The sequence below is a fragment of the Oncorhynchus masou genome, chromosome 32 (genome assembly GCF_036934945.1).
Source record: "Oncorhynchus masou masou isolate Uvic2021 chromosome 32, UVic_Omas_1.1, whole genome shotgun sequence".
Taxonomy (NCBI): domain Eukaryota; kingdom Metazoa; phylum Chordata; class Actinopteri; order Salmoniformes; family Salmonidae; genus Oncorhynchus; species Oncorhynchus masou.
In genome coordinates this window covers 27,082,381-27,103,367 of record NC_088243.1, presented here as the reverse complement: position 1 = coordinate 27,103,367, position 20,987 = coordinate 27,082,381, and the positions used below count along the sequence as shown (strand labels likewise).

At 42.9% G+C, this 20,987-nt stretch overlaps 1 protein-coding gene across 1 annotated transcript in view; it reads left to right on the top strand.

The window, feature by feature from the left end:
• The window catches only part of LOC135525817 (fibroblast growth factor receptor-like 1), a 65,449-nt gene that overhangs the window by 21,908 nt on the left and 22,554 nt on the right, over nucleotides 1-20,987 (top strand). Inside the window, exon 3 of the mRNA XM_064953707.1 lies at nucleotides 13,035-13,307. Coding sequence (XP_064809779.1) covers nucleotides 13,035-13,307 — 273 coding nt within the window. The remainder of the gene's footprint in view (nucleotides 1-13,034; nucleotides 13,308-20,987) is intronic.

The window sequence follows — 20,987 nt, the reverse complement described above, 5'->3', positions numbered from 1 at the left end:
CTTTCGAAGACTTTAGAAAGGCAAGGTAGGATAGATATAGTTCTGTAACAGTTTGGGTCAAGAGTGTCACCCCCTTTGAAGAGGGGGATGACTGCGGCAGCTTTCCAATCTTTTGGGATCTCAGGCGATACGAAAGAGAGGTTGAACAGGCTAGTAATAGGGGTTGCAACAATTGCGGAAGATCATTTTAGAAAGAGAGGGTCCAGATTGTCTAACCCAGCTGATTTTGCAGCTCTTTCAGAACATCAGCTATATGGATTTGGGTGAAGAAGAAATGGGGAGGCTTGGGCAAGTTGCTGTGGGGGGTGCAGAGCTGTTGACTGGGGTAGGGGTAGCCAGGTGGAAAGCATGAAATTCTCGATTATTGTAGATTTGTCGATGGTGACAGTGTTTCCAAGCCTCAGTGCAGTGGGCAGCTAGGAGGAGGTGCTCTTATTCTCCATGGACTTTACAGTGTCCCAGAACTTTTTGGAGTTTGTGCTACAGGATGCAAATTTCTGTTTGAAAAGCTAGCCTTTGCTTTCCTAACTGCCTGTGCATATTGGTTCCTAACTTCCCTGAAAAGTTGCATATCGCGGGGGCTGTTCGATGCTAATGCAGTACGCTACATGATGTTTTTGTGCTGGTCAAGGAAAGTCTGGGGTGAACCAAGGGCTATATCTGTACTTAGTTCTACATTTTTTGAATGGGTCCTGCTTATTTAAGATGGTGAGGAATGCACTTTTAAAGAATAACCAGGCATCCTCTACTGACAAAATGAGGTCAATAAACCATGAACTGTCAGTACATGAATTACAAATTGGCCATTAGCTGAATTTGCTGATTGTGTGTGATTTCCGTGTCCGTCTAAGTTACGTAATAATTTTTTTGTGCATCACGTTCACTTTGCAAATGTATTTCTGCAGGTGCTTTGGTAAAGGGACTGTGTGACTCCATGTGTTAGTTTGGTGAATGAAGGAGACAGAGACAGATCAAATAAAGAGAGATAGAGACAGACTGGCAGACAGAGATGGATAGAGTGTAGTGACCTTTGTGGGGAAGACCTGTAAGATGAACCGGTAAAGCGGTGAACAAATTGTCACTGTGGAAGGGCGGGTACCTCCGGGTAATGACAGGCACAACAGCTCCACGATGACAGATTGATTTCAGACAATATTCCTGGATTGTCAAGAGGCCCCATGGCTGTTGGAGCTTTTCCAACTCCCCCATCCCGTCTGCCTATCTGTTTCTCTCGTCTTCACTCTCTCCCTCTGTCTCGTCTGTGTCTCCCCCTTTCTTCCTCTCCCCCCCTCTCCTCTGCCCCCCTCCCCATTTACTCTCATTCCTGTCTGAATTGTCCCTATCTACCCAGACATTGCTGTTACATCCCATTCTGTCATTGGCTCTCTCTGTGTAAAGGCCTGGTTGACAAAGGCGCTGGTGTAAAACGCTTCATTGTGTCATGTGGAGGGGACGGTGATCCTCAGAACGTACAGTAACAGGGGTGTTGGGTTCCTGCTGGGTGCAGCTAATGGAGGGGCACACACACAGGGCCAGGGTACAGTATGGGTAACCACACACAGATCTTCTATGGGCCCCCTCTGACCTCAGATACAGACACACACTGCTGGTGCTGCTGATGAAATCAGCCTTGTTTACTAGATAGGCCTAGTGGTTAGACAGGCCTAATGGTTAAACAGGCCTAGTGGTTAAACAGGCTTAGCAGTTAGACAGCTCTAATGGTTAGACAGGCCTAGTTGTCAGACAGCCCTAATTGTTAGACAAGCCTAGTGGTTAGACTGGCCTAGTGCTTAGACAGCCCTAGTGGTTAGACAGGCCTAGTGCTTAGACAGGCCTAGTGCTTAGACAGGCCTAGTGCTTAGACAGGCCTAGTGCTTAGACTAGCCTAGTGCTTAGAAAGGCCTAATGGTCTAATGGTTAGAACTTTTGGTGTTCTATTAGTTAGGGAAGGACCAGTTGTACAGATCTCTATCTCCATATGGCTTTCAGGAACTGTTGACTTGTTGATAAAGTAGGAAGACCATGACCTAACCAACAGACCCAATCAGTTGACTGCAGATTAAATAGTGTTGGCCATGCTTGAGACCCATGTTGGAATGCAGGGGAGGCAAAGGAGAGGAGAAAAGAGGAGGAAGGGGGTGCAGGGAGTAGCAGAGTACACAGACAGAGACAACCTCTATATTGACTGTTAGGGCCCATGAAGCACCAAATAATACAAACCCTGCAGCTAGAGAAGGGAAGAGAGCAGGCAGAAAAACAACCTGCCAGGGTTGTCAGACTGATTTCTGAGGAGGAAGGAGTATTAGTTCAAACCTAATCATTTATTTTATTGTTGTTTTTTTGTTGCTTTTTGCCACTTTTTTATATATAATTGGTAGTTACAGTCTTGTCCCATCACTGCAACTCCCGTACGGACTTGGGAGAGGCGAAGGTCGAGTGTCATGCGTCCTCCGAAACACGACCCTGCCAAGCCGCACTGGTTCTTGACACACTGCTCGCTTAACCCGGAAGCCAGCCGCACCAATGTGTCGGAGGAAAAACCGTTCAACTGGCAACTGTGTTAGGGTGCATGTGCCTGGCCCGCCACAGGAGTCGCTAGAGAGCAATGGGAGAAGGTAATCCCCGCCGGCCAAACCCTCCCCTAACCCGTAAAAGCTGGGCCAATTGTGCACCGCCTCATGAGTCTCCCTGTATTGACGCCTCAAGCACTGAGGACCGCTGCACCACTCGGGAGGCCTGAAGGGGTTTAATCTTTAACCCACTGTGGTTGGTGAGGTAGACAGATTGACGTACAGATGAATAACTCTATCTATGTGTCTGTATTGGTGTGGGGGAGGCCACAATAATTTGACATGTTTCGCTTCTCTCCAATCATTTGACAAGCATAGCAATAAACAGGTGCACATATGCCCTCTACTGTCCCCCCATCCACACGCACAGAGAGAGAGAAAATAGTTTTTCTGTTTTAATGTGTCATGTGCCAGAGGCTGAGCCCAGACCAGACCAGGGTGCAGGGAGCAGGGTGTGAGATTGTTGACATTCCTGGTTACTGCCGCCTGGACCCTCCTAATCCCCTTCACTCCCTCCAACTCTCCTCTACGCGTCCTTACGAGCTGTGTGTTCAAGGACGCCTCACTGCCATCTTAGCCTCGGCTCTCTAAATCAACCTCTCTCTTACTTTAAACCTCACCCTACTCCTCTCTTTCTAACTTCTCTTCCATTCTCTCTCTCCATCTTTAACTCCCCCTCTGTGATCCTCCCTCTCACTGCCCTCCAATCTCTTCCTAACTTTATCCCTCTCTCTTACTCCCCCTCCCTCCCTCCTTCCCTCTCCTCTGATAAGTACCCCTAAGCCCACTCTCTGCTCCCGTGTGTGCACCATGCTGTGGGCTAATGGAGTGAGATAAAGCTGTGTGGCCTAGTGAATGACACTCACTGTGCTCTCCCTGTGACAAACCAGGCCTTTGCACATACTCAGATGAGCAGTAAAGCAATGCTTCATAAACAAATGTGCTCTCTGTTATAGTATTGATATTCAGCACAACATATATGGCTATGTCCAAAGGGGTTAACATTTCCATTTGTTCCGGCACTCAATGCATGCTTTTTCAAAATAACCTGTTAAAAGCTATATAGCACCAGTAATTGTTATTGATACATGGTTCTCATGCACAGCTACAGTCACTCAGACAGGATGGCAGAGTATAGCGGATATGTGATAATGTCCTTGGTCCAATGGTCCTTTGGTGATTGCAGCATGGACCCTGGCATACATACACACACTTCTCCCCTCAGCAGCAGCTGTGGCTGGTAGAAGGCCTTCAAGCCTAATGAAATATAACAGCTCAGAGTTCAAAGGCTCCACAGTAGGGCCTGTTAGAGGTATGCTGTGTGATGGAGATGTTTCCAGAAGCTTTATGACGCTGGACTCATTTCTGCCTTTTTTCCTGTTTGTTTGATGGAGCCTGCAGCAGCCTGTTATTCTGCATGGGGCCATAGGAGGGGAAGCGGAGGCTGAACTTTATAATTGTCAGACCCAGCTTCCTCTCAGCTTTGAAGTGGCAGCAGTTGTATTTCAATTCATTAACATTGATAACATAGATTGGCAGGAGCATTCTCTCTCTCCCTCTCCCTCCCTCTCTTTACATAGTCTCATGCCACCTAATAGCTCTTACTCTCCTGGTATTCCCACCACTGTACCTGTGGCTATTCAGCCCACATCAGATGGTGCCGAAGAAAGCCTTATTGCCCGCCCCCCCTGCCAGGTGTAGTCTTACCCTTCTCTTATCTATTTATTGGAGAGGTGAAAGGGTCAAAGAAAAGGTATTGATTACCAGACGAGGTGAAGTTGGTGGGCAGGGTGTCTGGGGTTGATAAGAAAAGACAGCATTCTTTACCCACTGCTGTCAGAGAACCCACCCTCTGTCTCTGTCTCTCCTTCTCTCTCTCTGCCCTCCCCTTTCACCCTATCGCTGCCCCCCCCCCTCTTTCTCTCTGTCACCTGGCATCTATTCTTGAGTCGCCAGGGTGTCCCTTTCTCTGAATGATCTTTATCTGTGCTTGTGAAATGTATAGCCCAGCCTGGCGCAGCAGTGGTCTCAGGACAGAAGCTCTGGCCTTTCACACACTCCCCATGCCACGATGACTGCCTCACCTTTTTCCAACACTCAACCTCTAAAGTCTCAAGTAAAGCCGCTGGTCCAGGGTTTGGTTTCTTGCTTTCATTTATTTATTTCCATATCCACCTTCCTTTTTCCTCCTCCTGTTTTGGCTGGCTTGGATAGATTAAATGTGTGTAACATGCTATCCCACTGTTTTTTTGTAATATAAAAGTTTCCCTGATGTTTTAAGAGATTTATAGTAAGATGGTATTTCCCTTGAACCACAGCTTCCACTGAACACTGATGCCGCTGGGCAGTTAGTGAAGACTGATGCCTGCCCCTGTCTGGAGACTGGTATGCTTCACTAAGGAAACAGACAAGCAGTAGTGAGGAGAAGAAATGCCTCTCACTCACTGATCCAGAACAAGTGTCACACCCTTAGCTCTCTATGGTGTAGTAGGTCAGGGCGTGACTATCTAGTATAGATATTTTTATGTGGGTGCTAATATGGTTCCCAATTAGAGGCAGCTGTTTATCGTTGCCTCTGATTGGGGATCATATTTAGGTAGGTTGTTTCCCCACCTGCATTTGTGGGATATTATTTTGTGTACCACGTAGTCACGTTTCATTGTGAGTTTATTGTTTTGCTAAGTTTCACTTTATAATAAATATGTGGAACTCAATGTCCGCTGCGCCTTGGTCTGTCTCTACACACGATTGTTGCAACAAGAGTGGTTTAATACTTTCAAATGGTTAAAGTTAGGATTGGTGAGAGTGAAGCTGATTTTGGATCAGTGTTTCTGAACAATGTCTTGCTCGAGTCAAAATATTGAATCTCATCAATGTTGAATCTCTGTCAGTGGCTCATGGTGTTTAAGAGAAAATTGTTTTGTTTATGCATAATCAAATAACATTCAGCTCAGACACCCATACATACACCACACGACATGCCATCTGGGATCTCTTCAAAGTTCCAAGGTCCAAAATAAATTCAAGGAAACTCACAGTATTACACAGAGCCGTGATCACATGGAACTCCCTTCCAACTACTCAAGCAAACAGCAAAAGGACCTTTAAAAAACAGATTAAACAACATCTCATGGAACGAGGGGACAAAAACACACACACACATAATTGTTTTGTTGTATTGTTTGTATATTGTTATATTTGACATTTGTGTGACTCTCCTTGTCTCTCAGTGAATGAGTGTTTTATTACTTGTGTTTTTGTGGACCCCAGGAAGAGTAGCTGCTGCTTCTGAAAAAGCTAATGGGGATCAAATAAACCGATAGATGGAGGGGAAATACTTTTGAGTGGGTGAGTTAGTGTAGTACAAAGTACAGATCCACCGATTATAATTTGAGTGGGTGAGTTAGTGTAGTACAAAGTACAGATCCACCGATTATATTTTGAGTGGGTGAGTTAGTGTAGTACAAAGTACAGATCCACCGATTATAATTTTGAGTGGGTGAGTTAGTGTAGTTCAAAGTACAGATCCACCGATTATAATTTTTCAACGCTGATACCGATACAGATTATTGGAGGACCAAAAAAAGCTGATACCGATTAATCGTCCGATTAAAAAATATGTTTTTAAGTATTTGTAATGACAATTACAACAATACTGAATGAACACTTATTTTAACTTAATATAATACATCAATAAAATCAATTTAGCCTCAAATAAAATGAAACATGTTCAATTTGGTTTAGATAATGCAAAAACAAAGTGTTGGAGAAGAAAGTAAGTGAAATATGTGCCATGTAAAAAAACGTCTAAGTTCCTTGCTCAGAACATGAGAACGTATGAAAGCTGGTGGTTCCTTTTAACAGGAGTCTTCAATATTCCCAGTTAAGAAGTTTTAGGTTGTAGTTATTATAGGAATTATAGGACAATTTCTCTCTATACGATTTGTATTTCATATACCTTTGACTATTGGATGTTCTTATAGGCACTTTAGTATTGCCAGTGTAACAGTATAGCTTCCCTCCTCTCATCACCCCTACCTCGGCTCAAACCAGGAACACATCGACAACAGCCACCCTCGAAGCAGCATTATCCATCTCTCCATAAAAGCCGTGGCCCCTGCAGAGCAAGGGGAACAACCACTCCAAGTCTCAGAGCGAGTGACGTTTGAAACGCTATTAGCGCGCACCCCGCTAACTAGCTAGCCATTTCACATCGGTTACACCAGCCTAATCTCGGGAGTTGATAGGCTTGAAGTCATAAACAGCTCAATGCTTGAAGCACAGCGATGAGCTGCTGGCAAAACGCACGAAAGTGCTGTTTGAATGAATGCTTACGAGCCTGCTGGTCCCTACCATCGCTCAGTCAGACTGCTCTATCAAATCATAGACTTAATTATAACATAATAACACACAGAAATACGAGCCTTAGGTCATTAATATGGTCGAATCCAGAAACTATTATCTCGAAAACAATACGTTTATTCTTTCAGTGAAATACGGAACCGTTCCGTATTTTATCTAACGGGTGGCATCCCTAAGTCTAAATATTGCTGTTACATTGCACAACCTTCAATGTTATGTCATAATTACATAAAATTCTGGCAAATTAGGTGGCCCAAACTGTTGCATATACACTGACTCTGCCGCAATGAACGCAAGAGAAGTGACACAATTTCACCTGGTTAATATTGCCTGCTAACCTGAATTTCTTTTCGCTAAATATGCAGGTTTAAAAATATATACTTCTGTGTATTGATTTTAAGAAAGGCATTGATGTTTATGGTTAGGTAAACATTGGAGCAAGACAGTCCTTTTTCGCGAATATGCACCGCATCGATTACATGCAACAAAAGACACGCTAGATAAACTAGTAATATCATCAACCATGTGTAGTTAACTAGTGATTATGATTGATTTATTGTTTTTTATAAGATAAGTTTAATGCTAGCTAGCAACTTACCTTGGCTTCTTACAGCATTCGCGTAACAGGCGGTCTCCTTGTGGAGTGCAATGTATTCAGGTGGTTAGAGCGTTGGACTAGTTAACTGTAAGGTTGCAAGATTGAATCCCCGAGCTGACAAGGTAAAAATCTGTCATTCTGCCCCTGAACAAGGCAGATAACCCACTGTTCCTAGGACGTCATTGAAAATAAGAATGTGTTCTTAACTGACTTGCCTAGTTAAATAAAGGATAAATAAAGGTTTAAAAAATAAGAATAATAAAAAAAAAAAATTATCGGCCAAATCGGTGTCCAAAAATAACAATTTCTGATTGTTATGAAAACTTGAAATCGGCCCTAATTAATCGGCCATTCCGATTAATCGGTCGACCTCTAGTACAAAGACCTAAATCAGTTGGCTTTACTGTATTGCATCACCCAGTATGTCTCACTGTGGTTTCATGAGACCCATCTGTTCTCTATTCTAATGTCTGTCAGCAGAACAGCCAATCCTTTATTGACCTGTTTGCATTGACTAGAAAGACCAAAGCACTCTTATAGAAATCCACAGGTGTTTTGAAGAAAACAGAAAGGAGGGAAGAGCTGCCAACACATCTGAACATCACCTAAGACTGCCAGCCTAGCATAGTCTGCTTATGTGTTCCTCTCTCTTTCTTTTTTATTTTCGTATTCCTTTTTCTCTCTCTAGATGTGTCCTCATGTTGAATCAACAGTCTCTTAACCCCTCAAAACAGTTCATGAAACCAGAGCTATATTTAGCCTGAATCACAAGAATGAATGCCTCCTGTTGAATGTACCCCTTTCTCTTAAAATAATCCATCACCAAATTGAGCAAAGAAAAACGGAGCTAATTCTATGTCGCCAGACCTCCTTCTCTTCCTGCGTTATGAAAGATTCCATTCACACACAGAGCTCTGCTAAAGTAAGGCCCTTCACCATTGCAGCAAAACTGGAAAGCCCATGCATGCGGTCATGTGTATCGATTTCCGTTTACAGGGATGCTAATAAGGCAAACCATTTGTGTTAACACTGAAGTGCTGACCAGTTTGATGTAAATCATCCAGAGTTCCATTTGTCACCCCACTGTTTAGTAGCAGAGTTCCTCCACTGACATATAAGGACGTCCTCGGGGTATCTCCAAGTAAGTAAATGATGTGTCATAGAACATGTAAAAGAACAAACTGAATCTAAGTGTGTAAGAGAGTTACAAACTGATATCACTGCAATGGACCTTTTGAGTATTAACTTCATAGTGAGGGCCTCTCTAAGCATGTTATCTGAGGCTTCATATCTGAGGCTTCACTTCGTTACAAGGTTAAGAGAACCTCTCCTTGAGACGGAGGAGGAGTATTCCTGTTGAGGAGAGGATGTTGGTCAGGCATACAGCACAAATACTCATTATGTTATTCAGACGGTGGCCTTGACTTTCAGCACCTCTTCATGTTGTTTTTTTCAAAGCACATCAAAGGGCTTTTTAAGAGGAGAGACGGAGGGAGGAAATAATTTGTTGCACATTCCACGCACTTGGCGTGGCGGCCAAGCCAAAAACTGAAGAGCTTGGTTTTTTGTTGCAAATAAGTGTTCTGGAGTGCTCTCAAGTCTCTAACAACACTAAAGAAATACTTTGCTTTGTGCTTCCTCTTGCATACAATGCCCTTTTTGAAAATACAATTTCTCAAAAGATAATTTGTATTTTAACACATGGTATAGAAGAAAGAAAATGTGGGGTTAGAAAAACTTGACCCTTAAGACTTTGTTCTGTTAATGTTGAAGTAGTGCATTTTGACAGTTTGATACAGACCTCAGAAATTAGTTGGTTGTTCTATTTCATCTGTGGTAGAATATAGCTTCTCTGTTCTAATTGCACATTGAGAAGCAGTTGATTGCATTAGATTAACACCCATTAGCTCTATGAGTTAGTGAAGCTGTGGGACTCAGGCAGGGCAGTGGGTATTTCCACCATGTGTTGTGACCTTTAGCTCTGTGGTTGTGAGTAGATAGTCTGCTGAGGAGGACTGAACACTGAGCCCCTCTGTTCTGCTCTTCTGTTAGCAGAGGAGTGAGATATGGGCCGGCTGACAAGTCCCCTCAAGTCCTCCTTGCAGACCTAAACAGTGGCACTTACAATTTCCTGTGCATGCTTCAGAACAGGAAGATCAGAGAGGATGGCAGAGCCTGTGCACTCCTTGTGTGTGTATCTGGGAGAAGGCCAGTTGAGAACAAGTTCTCATTTACCACTATGATCTGGCCAAGATAAAGCAAAGCAGTGCGACAAAAACAACAACACAGAGTTACACATGGGAAAAATATATATACAGTGTGTGCAACTGTAGTAAGATTAAGGAGGTAAGGCTATAAATAGGCCATAGTGGCGAAATAATTCCAATTTAGCATTAACACTGGAGTGATAGATGTGCAGATGATGATTTGCAAGTAGAGATACTGGGGTGCAAAAGAGCAACTAAACAAGAACAATATGGGGATGAGGTAGTTGGGTGGGCTATTTATAGATGGGCTGTGTACACGTGCAGTGATCGGTAAGCTGCTCTGACAGCTGATGCTTAAAGTTAGTGAGGTAGATTTAACACAGCATAGGGTTCACCTTCTCTCATGGAGCGGTCAGAGTGCAGTGGAAGGCTACAGTACACTCACCGTTTGTCTGTCCACTTTATGCACCGCCTAGCTAGTATCTAAGTCAAATCAAATGTATTTATATAGCCCTTCTTACATCAGCTGATATATCAAAGTGCTGTACAGAAACCCAGCCTAAAACTCCAAACAGCAAGCAATATGCAGGTGTAGAAGCACGGTGGCTAGGAAAAAAACCCTAGAAAGGCCAAAACCTAGGAAGAAACCTAGAGAGGAACCAGGCTATGAGGGGTGGCCAGTCCTCTTCTGGCTGTGCCGGGTGGAGATTATAACAGAACATGGCCAAGATGTTCAAATGTTCATAAATGACCAGCATGGTCAAATAATAATAATCACAGTAGTTGTCGAGGGTTGCAACAGGTCAGCACCTCAGGAGTAAATGTCAGTTGGCTTTTCATAGCTGATCATTGAGAGTACCTCTACCGCTCCTGCTGTCTTTAGAGAGTTGAAAACAGCAGGTCTGGGACAGGTAGCACATCCGGTGAACAGATCAGTGTTCCATAGCCGCAGCCAGAACAGTTGAAACTGGAGCAGCAGCACGGCCAGGTGGACTGGGGACAGCAAGGAGTCATCATGCCGGGTAGTCCTGAGGCATGGTCCTAGGGCTCAGGTCCTCCGGGAGAGAGAAAGAAAGAAAAAATTAGAGAGAGTATACTTAAATTCACACAGGACAAGACAGGGGAAATACTCCAGATATAACAGACTGACCCTAGCCCCCGACACATAAACTACTGCAGCATAAATACTGGAGGCTGAGACAAGAGGGGTCAGGAGACACTGTGGCCCCCTCCAATAATGCCTCTGGACAGGGCCAAACAGGCAGGATATAAACCCACCAACTTTGCCAAAGCACAGCCCCCACACCACTAGGGGGATATAAGTGTGATGATACCACTCACAAGTTATGGTCCACATAACTTGTGAGTGGTCTGTTACCATTACAATTAACAGTCCACCTCCCTCAAGGGTTACACGCCAGCCCACAGCCCAGGGTTCCAGATATTTTACCTGCTTTTGAGTTGAGCCACATCTGTTATCAACGTGACCAATAAAGGCCTTCTCAAAGTTTTTACTGCTACCAGACTGACCATTTGTATTGAAAGTTAAATGGCCAGGTGGACTGGACTTATGCTTTTAAGATCAGTAACTATTTTGTTAAGTTATGTTGCATTCACCACCCTTTTCCTCTACTGTTTTTCAGTTTCTGTTCTGTCTTTCTATGCTCAGTTTCTCTCTGTTAAGTTGTTGTCTGGTTCAGGTTCAGCACTACCGCTGCTTTAAGCGCTGTCTCAGTGAGTTGTGCAGGCCTCCTAAGTAACATTACTATCACAGAGCATCTGAGCCCGCTCCACTTCACCAGATCTGAGGAGGCCAACCTGAGCCAATTAGGAGCAGGACGAGGGGCTACTGTCCTCCCTCCAGTGGCCCTGCCCTCTCCACTGTGCTTTGATCTCCCACATGCTACACACGGGCAGAGCCTTCAACTCTCTCTGTCTATAATGGATGACAAGGCTAGTCCAATTATTACAATCTGGTTTCATCTCAGGGTAAACAGATGAAGGAAGGAGGTAATGAATGAGCCCCCACATCTTCCCTAAAAGCATCCAAGAGATGTTGCTTCATTCAATTCAGCCCAATTCAGATATAAATTGTTTTCAATTAATTTCAAATGAAATATGAGTGTAATATGTCATTTATGGATGTACAGTACCAGTCAAAAGTTTGGACGCACCTACTTTCTTTTTTTTAATAGAATCATGGAGTAACCAAAAAAAGTGTTAAACAAATCAAAATACATTTTACATTTTAGATTCTTCAAAGTAGCCACCCTTTGCCTTGATGACAGCTTGGCACACTCTTGTCATTCTCTCAACCAGCCTGGAATGCTTTTCCAACAGTTTTGAAGGAGTTCCCACATATGCTGAGCACTTGTTGGCTGCTTTTCTTTCACTCTTCAGTCCAACTCATCCCAAACCATCTCAATTGGGTTGAAGTCGAGTGATTGTGGAGGCCAGGTCATCTGATGCAGCACTCCATCAGTCTCCTTGGTCAAATAGCCCTTACACAGCCAGGAGGTGTGTTTTGTGTCATTGTCCTGTTGAAAAACAAATGATAGTCCCACTAAGTGTAAACCAGATGGGATGGCGTATCGCTGCAGAATGCTGTGGTAGCCATGCTGGTTAAATGTGCCTTGAATTCTAAATAAATTACTGACTGTGTCACCAGCAAAGCACGCCTACACCATCACACCTCCTCCTCCATGCTTCACTGGGGGAACCACACATGCGTAGATCATCCGTTCACCTACTCTGCCTCTCACAAAGATACGGCAGTTGGAACCAAAAATCACAAATTTGGGCTCATCAGACCAAGAGACAGATTTCCATCAGTCTAATGTCCATTGCTTGTGTTTCATGAACCAAGCAAGTCTCTTCTTCTTATTGGTGTCCTCCAGTAGTGGTTTCTTGGCAGCAATTTGACCATGAAGGTCTGATTCACGCAGTCTCCTCTGAACAGTTGATGTTGAAATGTGTCTGTTTCTTGAACTCTGTTAAGCATTTATTTTGGCTGCAATCTGAGGTGCAATTAACTCTAATGAACTTGCCCTCTACAGCAGAGGTAACTCTGGGTCTTCCTTTCCTGTTCCGGTCCTCATGATAGCCAGTTTCATCATAGTGCATGATGGTTTTTCTGACTGCACTTGAGAAACTTTCAAAGTTCTTGAAATGTTCCGTATTGACCGACCTTCATGTCTTAAAGTAAAGTACTGTATATCAATCTCATCTTAGTATTAAATATTTAAATAAAATTTAGGCAAAAAGTTAAACTCGTCGATTGTTTGTGTGTTGCTCCAGGACCTCCGCTGGTGGCTGAGAGGGTGGCCCATAGACAGTCAGTGCACCTGGGGAGTTCCATCAAGCTGCCATGCCCTGTTGAAGGAGACCCGCCACCCCTCATCATGTGGACCAAAGACGGCCACAACATCCACAGCGGCTGGACCCGCTTCCGCATCCTCCGCCTGGGCCTGAAGATCAAGGAAGTGGAGGTTGAGGATGCTGGAACATACATCTGCAAAGCCACCAACGGCTTTGGCAGCATCAGCATCAACTATACCCTCATTGTCATTGGTAAGTAGAAAGGTGTCTTGCGGTTAGGGCTGTTGCGGTGACCGCCACACCGGCAGTCATGAAGGCAGTCAAATTCCACGTGGCCGTTTAGTCATGGTAATTAGGCTTCTCCAAGCTCTAATGCTGTTGCTGGTCATTAGTAGCCTACCAAACTTGCTAACTGCCTGGTACTCAGCACTCTATTGTCCCTCTAATCACTCTTACATTAATGCAAATGTGTTGGAAAATCTAATCAAACACTTAATGAGAGCCCATGAGCTCATGTTGCAGAACATTTCAATAGGCTATGGAATTGTGTGAGACAACAGAGTGATGGTCTCTACTAAAAAGAGGAGGATCAGCATTCTATAGGCTAGGCCTACTATATTTATATCTCAACTTTCCTAATATTAAGCACATAGCTTATATTTATAATGGGAGTAGAGCCAGCCTGGCTGGCATAATTAACCGCGGAAAAAGCATTCTCCATTCGCTATTTAAGTGCATAGATGACATGTAGTTTTTCTGATGCCCCTGTTTTGATACAGGTGCATGATAATGGTTCATTCTAAATCAAAACAAATTCCACACATATATTATTTCTGATGGGTGACAATATTATTTTATCACTTGTGAATTATATATTGTCCCTTGTGAATGATGCCCAGCATAAGAAACAATGCCTTTTTTTGCGACTTTTTCGAATCATATTAGCACACCTGATGTAGCCTAGCCCACAGGCCTATATGTTTTAATAAGATTTATATCACAACTGAAGTGGCCAAATAACTTTTTAAAATTCAGCACATTAATCCATTTTACAAGGTGTGTAGAGCCTAACTGGTATACATAAGCAGCATGTGAGTTTCAAGTTTGAGGAAGATAATTTTCATCGAAAATTGCACTTTTATAATAAAAGCATTACATGCATAGTTGCGTTTTCAGTCACTTTTGATAATGGTGTTTTCCGCTAATGGAAAATTTGCACTTATAATGTGAAGTCTAATAGTTTATCAACATTTTAAGCTAAACGTTCTGATCTGTTGCCTCAGCCATATTGCATAAATACATTTTTTTTATATATTTTTTTTTTACCCCGTTTTCTCCCCAATTTCGTGGTATCCAACTGTTTTCAGTAGCTACTATCTTGTCTCATCGCTACAACTCCCGCACGGGCTCAGGAGAGAGATCCGATCACGTGCATTACGGTCACAAGGGAACGCAGCCATGAAATTCTAGAGATTATCAAGTGCTTGTCAAACTGTGAATGAATGATTGATGTAGTGTGTAAAGCCTGCGCAAAAAAAACAACAAAGCAGTATTAAAAATCTAAACATATAGCCTAACGTTTGTATAACAAATAAAGTTACATTAATAACAACTCTAAATTAAGCATATAGGAATACCTATTTCTTTGTTAACCTCTCAACACAGATTGGCCGCATGTGCGCACTCCCTTAAATCGTTGGGAGAAAATATTTGTTAAATTGTATTCTTCGGGGGGCGCTAGAGAGCATGCTCCGCTCCATTTTGAAACAAATTAGTATTTATCTTAACCTCTCACGACCTATAACTTCAAACATATATGACAAAGGGAAAAGGCACCAGAAAAGAGAATTCGAATGAGATAGACAACGAACCAATTTCAACGTCACCAACCCACGAGGAGTTAGCTGAAGAGGCTAGCTTCCAAGAGTTCCCCACAGACCCTAAGCAAAGTGACATACTGGCTGCCATAAACTCACTAAGCAAGAAGGTGGACACAAGGTTGGCTGATATCGCAAAGAGTATTGGGACTTTGGCCGAAACTGTGAAGGCAACTCAGAGAAGGGTGCATGAGGTTGAGCAGACGACAGTCGATCACGAGGCCAGGCTACAGGACATAGAGAAACAGTGCGCAACGTTCAAAAAGGACAACAAAACCCTGAAAGCCCGACTGGAAATGCTCGAGTCGCATTCAAGACGCCAGAACATCCGAATATGTGGCATCCAGGAGGACACTGAGAATGGGAAACCCAATGAATTTGTCTCGGAGCTGATACCGGCCCTGCTGGGGAGCGAACACTTCAAAACGGCCATCCTGATCGACCGCGCACACAGATCTCAGGCAACGAAGCCGGCCAAGGGCGGGCCACCAAGGCCATTCATTGTACGGCTGCACTATCCCCAGACCAGGGATCTCATCCTCAAGCTGGCAAGTCAAAAGTTTCCCCTTAACTTCAACGGAGCCAGGGTGTCTTTCTACCCAGATCTTACCTTGGAGGTGAGGAACCAACGGAAAGAGTATGATGAGGTACGCAACAAATGCAGGGCGGCCAACATCCGGTATGGATTCCTCTTCCCAGCCCGGTTTAAGGTGACAGTCGAAGGATCAACACGTACGTTTGACAACCCAAAAGAGGCCAATCTGTTCTTGACAAGTAAGCTCCCTGGCTGAGGATACAAATGACCAAATACAGGCCAGGAATGTGTTTGGATTTCCGGCCTATGTCTTTTCGATTAGAAGATCAGAATTTGGGACTTATGATTGGTGAGATGTTGTGGCTAATATAGCATTGTTTGGCACATCATGTTTTAGCGCCACTCACCCCCTAACATGAGAGTTAAGTGTTATCTAATATTAGCGTATATGCGGAGCATCTATAGACGACGAGTTAGTTCAAGCTGTATGTCTAGACACCCTAAGGTTTGTGTGTTAGCCAAGGAGTGCTTCGTTTGGGGAAGTCACTCAGTAAAAGGACGGAAGGGGGGATGGGGTGTATGTGTTTTATGTTCAGTTTTATTATCAGTACAGGTGGCATGACATGCTCCCGCACGGCGGGACGTTTTTCTTCTGAGTTTTGTATGACAGCAACAATTTGCTCTAAAATAAGAAATGCCACATAGTGACAGAGCACAGAGTAGACCAGGTGGAACAAAGATAGTCAGCTGGAACTGTAATGGCTTAGGGCATGTGGTGAAGCGAGCTAAGGTTTTCTCTCATCTTAAATCACTGGGTGCTGACATAGTGTTTCTTCAAGAAACTCATATTAAACGCTCAGCTCAGGCCAAGCTACGAGTCGGCTGGATCGGTCAGATATACCAGTCTAACTTTGATGCAAAAGCGAGAGGGGTAGCAATCCTGATGGTATATTAATGTGGCTGGTACACTGAATTCGAAACCAGTAACCTTGGTCAATTTATATGGACCCAACTTCGATGATCCATTATTTTTCAAAGGGTACTTAAGTACATACCAAATATCTCGGATACAAGTGTTATTGTTGGAGGGGACTTTAACTGTATGGTAGATCCTCTTTTAGATAAACAGCTATCAAGGTCACTTCAACAATCAAATGCCAGTGTCTGTCTAAATACATTGATGACAAACCTTAACATTGTCGATATTTGGAGACTGACGCACCCAACAGACAGGGATTACTCTTTCTTTTCATCAGTTCATAAATCATATTCCAGAATTGACAATTTTTTTGTTGGGACTCCAAACTAATTTCAGCAGCTGAGTCGGTTACCTATCACCCTATTCTAATTACGGACCACTCTCCTGTGTCCATGGTGCTGAAACTGGACGATATGTCGACAGGTCGGCGACCGTGGCGCTTAGACGCATACCTGCTGAAAGATGAGGCTTTTTGTCAGTATTTGAAGGAGCAGATTGCCTTTTTCCTCTGAACTAACGACACGGGGGATGTTGACGACTCCAACCCTTGGGAATCTCTAAAGGCTGTGATTAGAGGTTACATTATTTCTTATACATCAGAGAGGAAGAAACGCGCCAATACTAGGCTGAGAGAAATTGAAAGAGAGTTAGGGGAACAGGAGAACGTTTTTAGGACGAATTCCTCGTATACAGTCCTTGAGAAGATCACAAAGTTAAAATATGAATACAATACCATCCTTTCGAAACGGGTGGGCTCTTTACTTGCTAGAACGCAACAAAGTTATTTTGAACTGGGTGACAAACCACATAAATTATTAGCAAGACAGCTAAGGCATGTACAGGCATCTAGAGCTATTCACAAAATAAAAGACAAGAAGGGTAAAATAGTAACAGATCCGCAGGACATTAATAAATGCTTTGTGCAGTTTTACTCAGAGCTATACCAATCAAAATGCGATGCTACTGATCCACAAACTATGGAACGCTTTCTCGCTGAATGTGAACTTCCTAAACTAGACAGGGGGCAGCTTCTGCACTCGATGCAGGGATAACTTTAGAGGAAATTAACACAGCGATAGCACAATTTCCAAACAGCAAGGCCCCTGGGCCCGATGGATATGTAATAGAATTCTATAAGAAGTACTGCGCCAGTCTATCTCCACTTATGTTGCGAAAATTTAAACAATCCAAAGAAAATGCCAAACTGCCGCAAACACTGTATGAGGCTACAATAGCACTGATCTTGAAAAAAGATAGAGATTCCATGGAGATGTCGTCTTATCGCCCCGTGTCGCTACTCCCCATAGAAAACAAGGTGTTGACAAAGATATTGACAAACCGATTGAAAACATACATTTACGACATCATACACCCTGACCAGACAGGTTTTATCCCGGGCCGACGTATATACTACAATTTGAGACGCCTTTTCAACGTAATGTATCACGATCATAAGGTTGAGGCAGTGGTAATAGCTCTTGATGCAGAGAAGGCGTTTGATTGGATTGAGTGGAAGTATATGATGTCGGTTCTGGAGCACTTCGGGTTCGGAAAGGAATTTATTAATTCGATAAGAATTATTTATGCACACCCAATGGCGTCCGTGGTAACCAATCAAGAAATGTCGCAGTCATTCCGCTTGTTCAAGGGGTGCCGACAGGGGTGCCCTATTTCCCCTGCTCTCTTCGCTATAGCCATGGAACCCCTTGCTACTCGCATTCGGGCATGTGCCGATATAGCTTCTGTTAAAATAAAGGACACACAGCACAACATTTCCCTGTATGCAGACGATGTTCTTTTGTTTTTGTCCAAGCCTAAAACTTCTATTCCACCCTTACTTAACTTGATAAACACATTTGGCTCCTTCTCTGGCTACAAGATAAACTGGCAAAAAAGTGAGTTGATGCCAATATCACGGCCTGTGGATATGCAATTTCTGCAATCTACCCCATTTAGAACAGTGATGGACAAGTTCACAAGCCTTGGCATTGTAGTGACAAGAAACCTTGATCAGCTATTGAAAGTGAATTGGGACATGAAAATATATCAGCTTAAACAAAATATAGATTTTTGGAAAACTCTGCCTATCTCCTTGGTTGGTCGTATAAACGCTATTAAAATGGTTGTCCTACCCAGGTTTCTTTACCTCTTCCAATGTCTATCCAATTTCATACCACAAAGTTATTTTAAGAAACTGGATTCAATAGTAACTCCATTTTTATGGGATAACAAGGCAGCCAGAATTTCAAAGAAGCATTTATGCAAGTACAAAATAGGGGGGGGGGCTTTGGCCTTCCTCACTTTAAAACTGTATTATTGGGCTGCTAATCTGAACATTGTGTCTTTCTGGAGGGAAAGCTTACCTGCGATGAGACAGAAGGATATGCCTGCATGGCTTTTGATTGAGCAGGCCTCCTGTCAACGTTCCTCACTCCCTGCACTTGTTAATAGCCCATCATATGTGAAAAAATCCACTTATGACTCTAACCCAGTCATTTGTCATACGCTTAGGATCTGGAAACAGATGAGGTATTTCCTTAACATACCCACTGTATGCATTGACAGCCCGATTTGCCTGAATCATGCTTTCCACCCCGCATTGGATGAAGTGGTGTTTTCACCGTGGAGGGAGAAGGGGCTCACAACAATTGGTAATCTATACATAGATGGTCAGTTAGCTTCATTAAAAAAATTACAGGTAAAGTTCAACATGCCAACAACACATTCTTTCAGATACCCCCAAATCAGGAATTTCGTAAGAACACATATCCCACAGTATGGCATGAAGCCAAATAGTCCTACATTAGATAGCTTGATCCTTGTCAAACCCCATTCAAAAGGGTTGGTCTCTAGACTGTATGATGTGCTACAGACACCATTAAAAGGGCTTGGGAACAAGAACTTGGGTCAGAAATCTCAGATGAGGACTGGGTAGAAGCTCTCAGGAATATAAACCACAGTTCAGTGAATGCCAGACACAACCCTGTGCAGTTTAAGGTGATGCACAGGTTACATTACTCAAAAGTAAAAGTGCATAAAATATTCCCGGACACCTCACCACTGTGTGAGAGGTGCAAGCATGATGAGGGGACGTGGACCCACTTATTCTGGACATGTCCTAAGTTACATGTTTACTGGGCTCTCATTTTTGATTATTTATCTAGAGCCTTTGATAGAGTTCTAGCCCCAGACCCATTGACTGCTCTGTTTGGTACAGTTGATGGGAATAACCACGAAGGGAAAGCTGTCTCTCTTTGTACTCTATTAGCCAAAAGGCTCATATTGCAATTTTGGAAACTGGAGACTATACCTACCTTTGAAATGTGGTTTAGGGATTGTAATACATATGGAAAAGATTCAATACAATACCTCCATTAGAAGTCCAATGTTTTACAAAGTATGGCAGCCGATACTGGATAAATGGTCTAGTCCCGCTTCATAACTGGGTTGACGATCTGCTGCTACTCTGTGCTGTACTCCACTCAATGCTTATTTTTGGCTTAACTACACTGCTTGTAATGACTATATGCTGTCTTCTTATACTTGTACCACCTAATAGGATTTGGTTTTATTTTGTGTATGTGTGAGTTAAATTTTGTTTTGTCCTCTAAATTGGCCATCCCATTCAACAGTACAATGAATGTCATGGTTAGTATTGCTGTCTTTTTTATTAGATTTTTTATTGTAAAATAATAAACATATTATTAATAAATAAAAATAAATTGTATTCTTCATAATATAAAATAATGCCACGGAATTCGAAGAAAGTTTGTCTGCTAAATGAACTAGTGTAGCCCACAGCCATTTATCTATCATAGCCAGATCAGGACCTAACATAAGGACAGCTCAAAGAATGCTATTCTTTTCATCTGAAATAGAGTACATTTTCTTCATATCATGCTTCTTTAGACCTGTCTAAAATAAATAATGGATTTGTTGTGAAGGTGTAGTCTATATTACATGGATTTATTAGACTTTAGGCTATGTGTGGAAGCCAGTAGATGCTAAATGTGTTTATCACTGTCAATTACCGTGAGACTGACAGTTATTTGCTTGACAATCACCGGCTGACGAAATGTAGTTTGCCAAGTAATACCATTCATAGTGAAATCCCTTTTAATATGACGCTACCCAGAAACCATGCATGTGACTCAGACCGTGACATCATCTTTTGAAGGAAGTGTTTCAAAGTCAATCACTTAACGTTTCCTTCAGGTCAAGATCTTGTCGATTTACAGATGTTAAAAGACAACAACATGCACCATAGAGTCATGCCTTTGAAATAAGTGGATTTAGGAAGGGGGATTGTAGTTGATACCCTCCTCTCCTATATCTGTTATATCATTCACCACTTAAGCCCAAAGTCAACAGAGAGAATAGGATATTGTTTCATACTACATCATCCTCTGTGACTCAAGCGGATCTTAACTTCTTCCCTCTCCCCAGGCTAAGCTGTAGTTTGTCAAAGCAGGGGCTCCTTAACTTGGAATTGTCCAACAAGAAACATATTCCCCTTAACATTAACCTATTAAGCCTCTTAA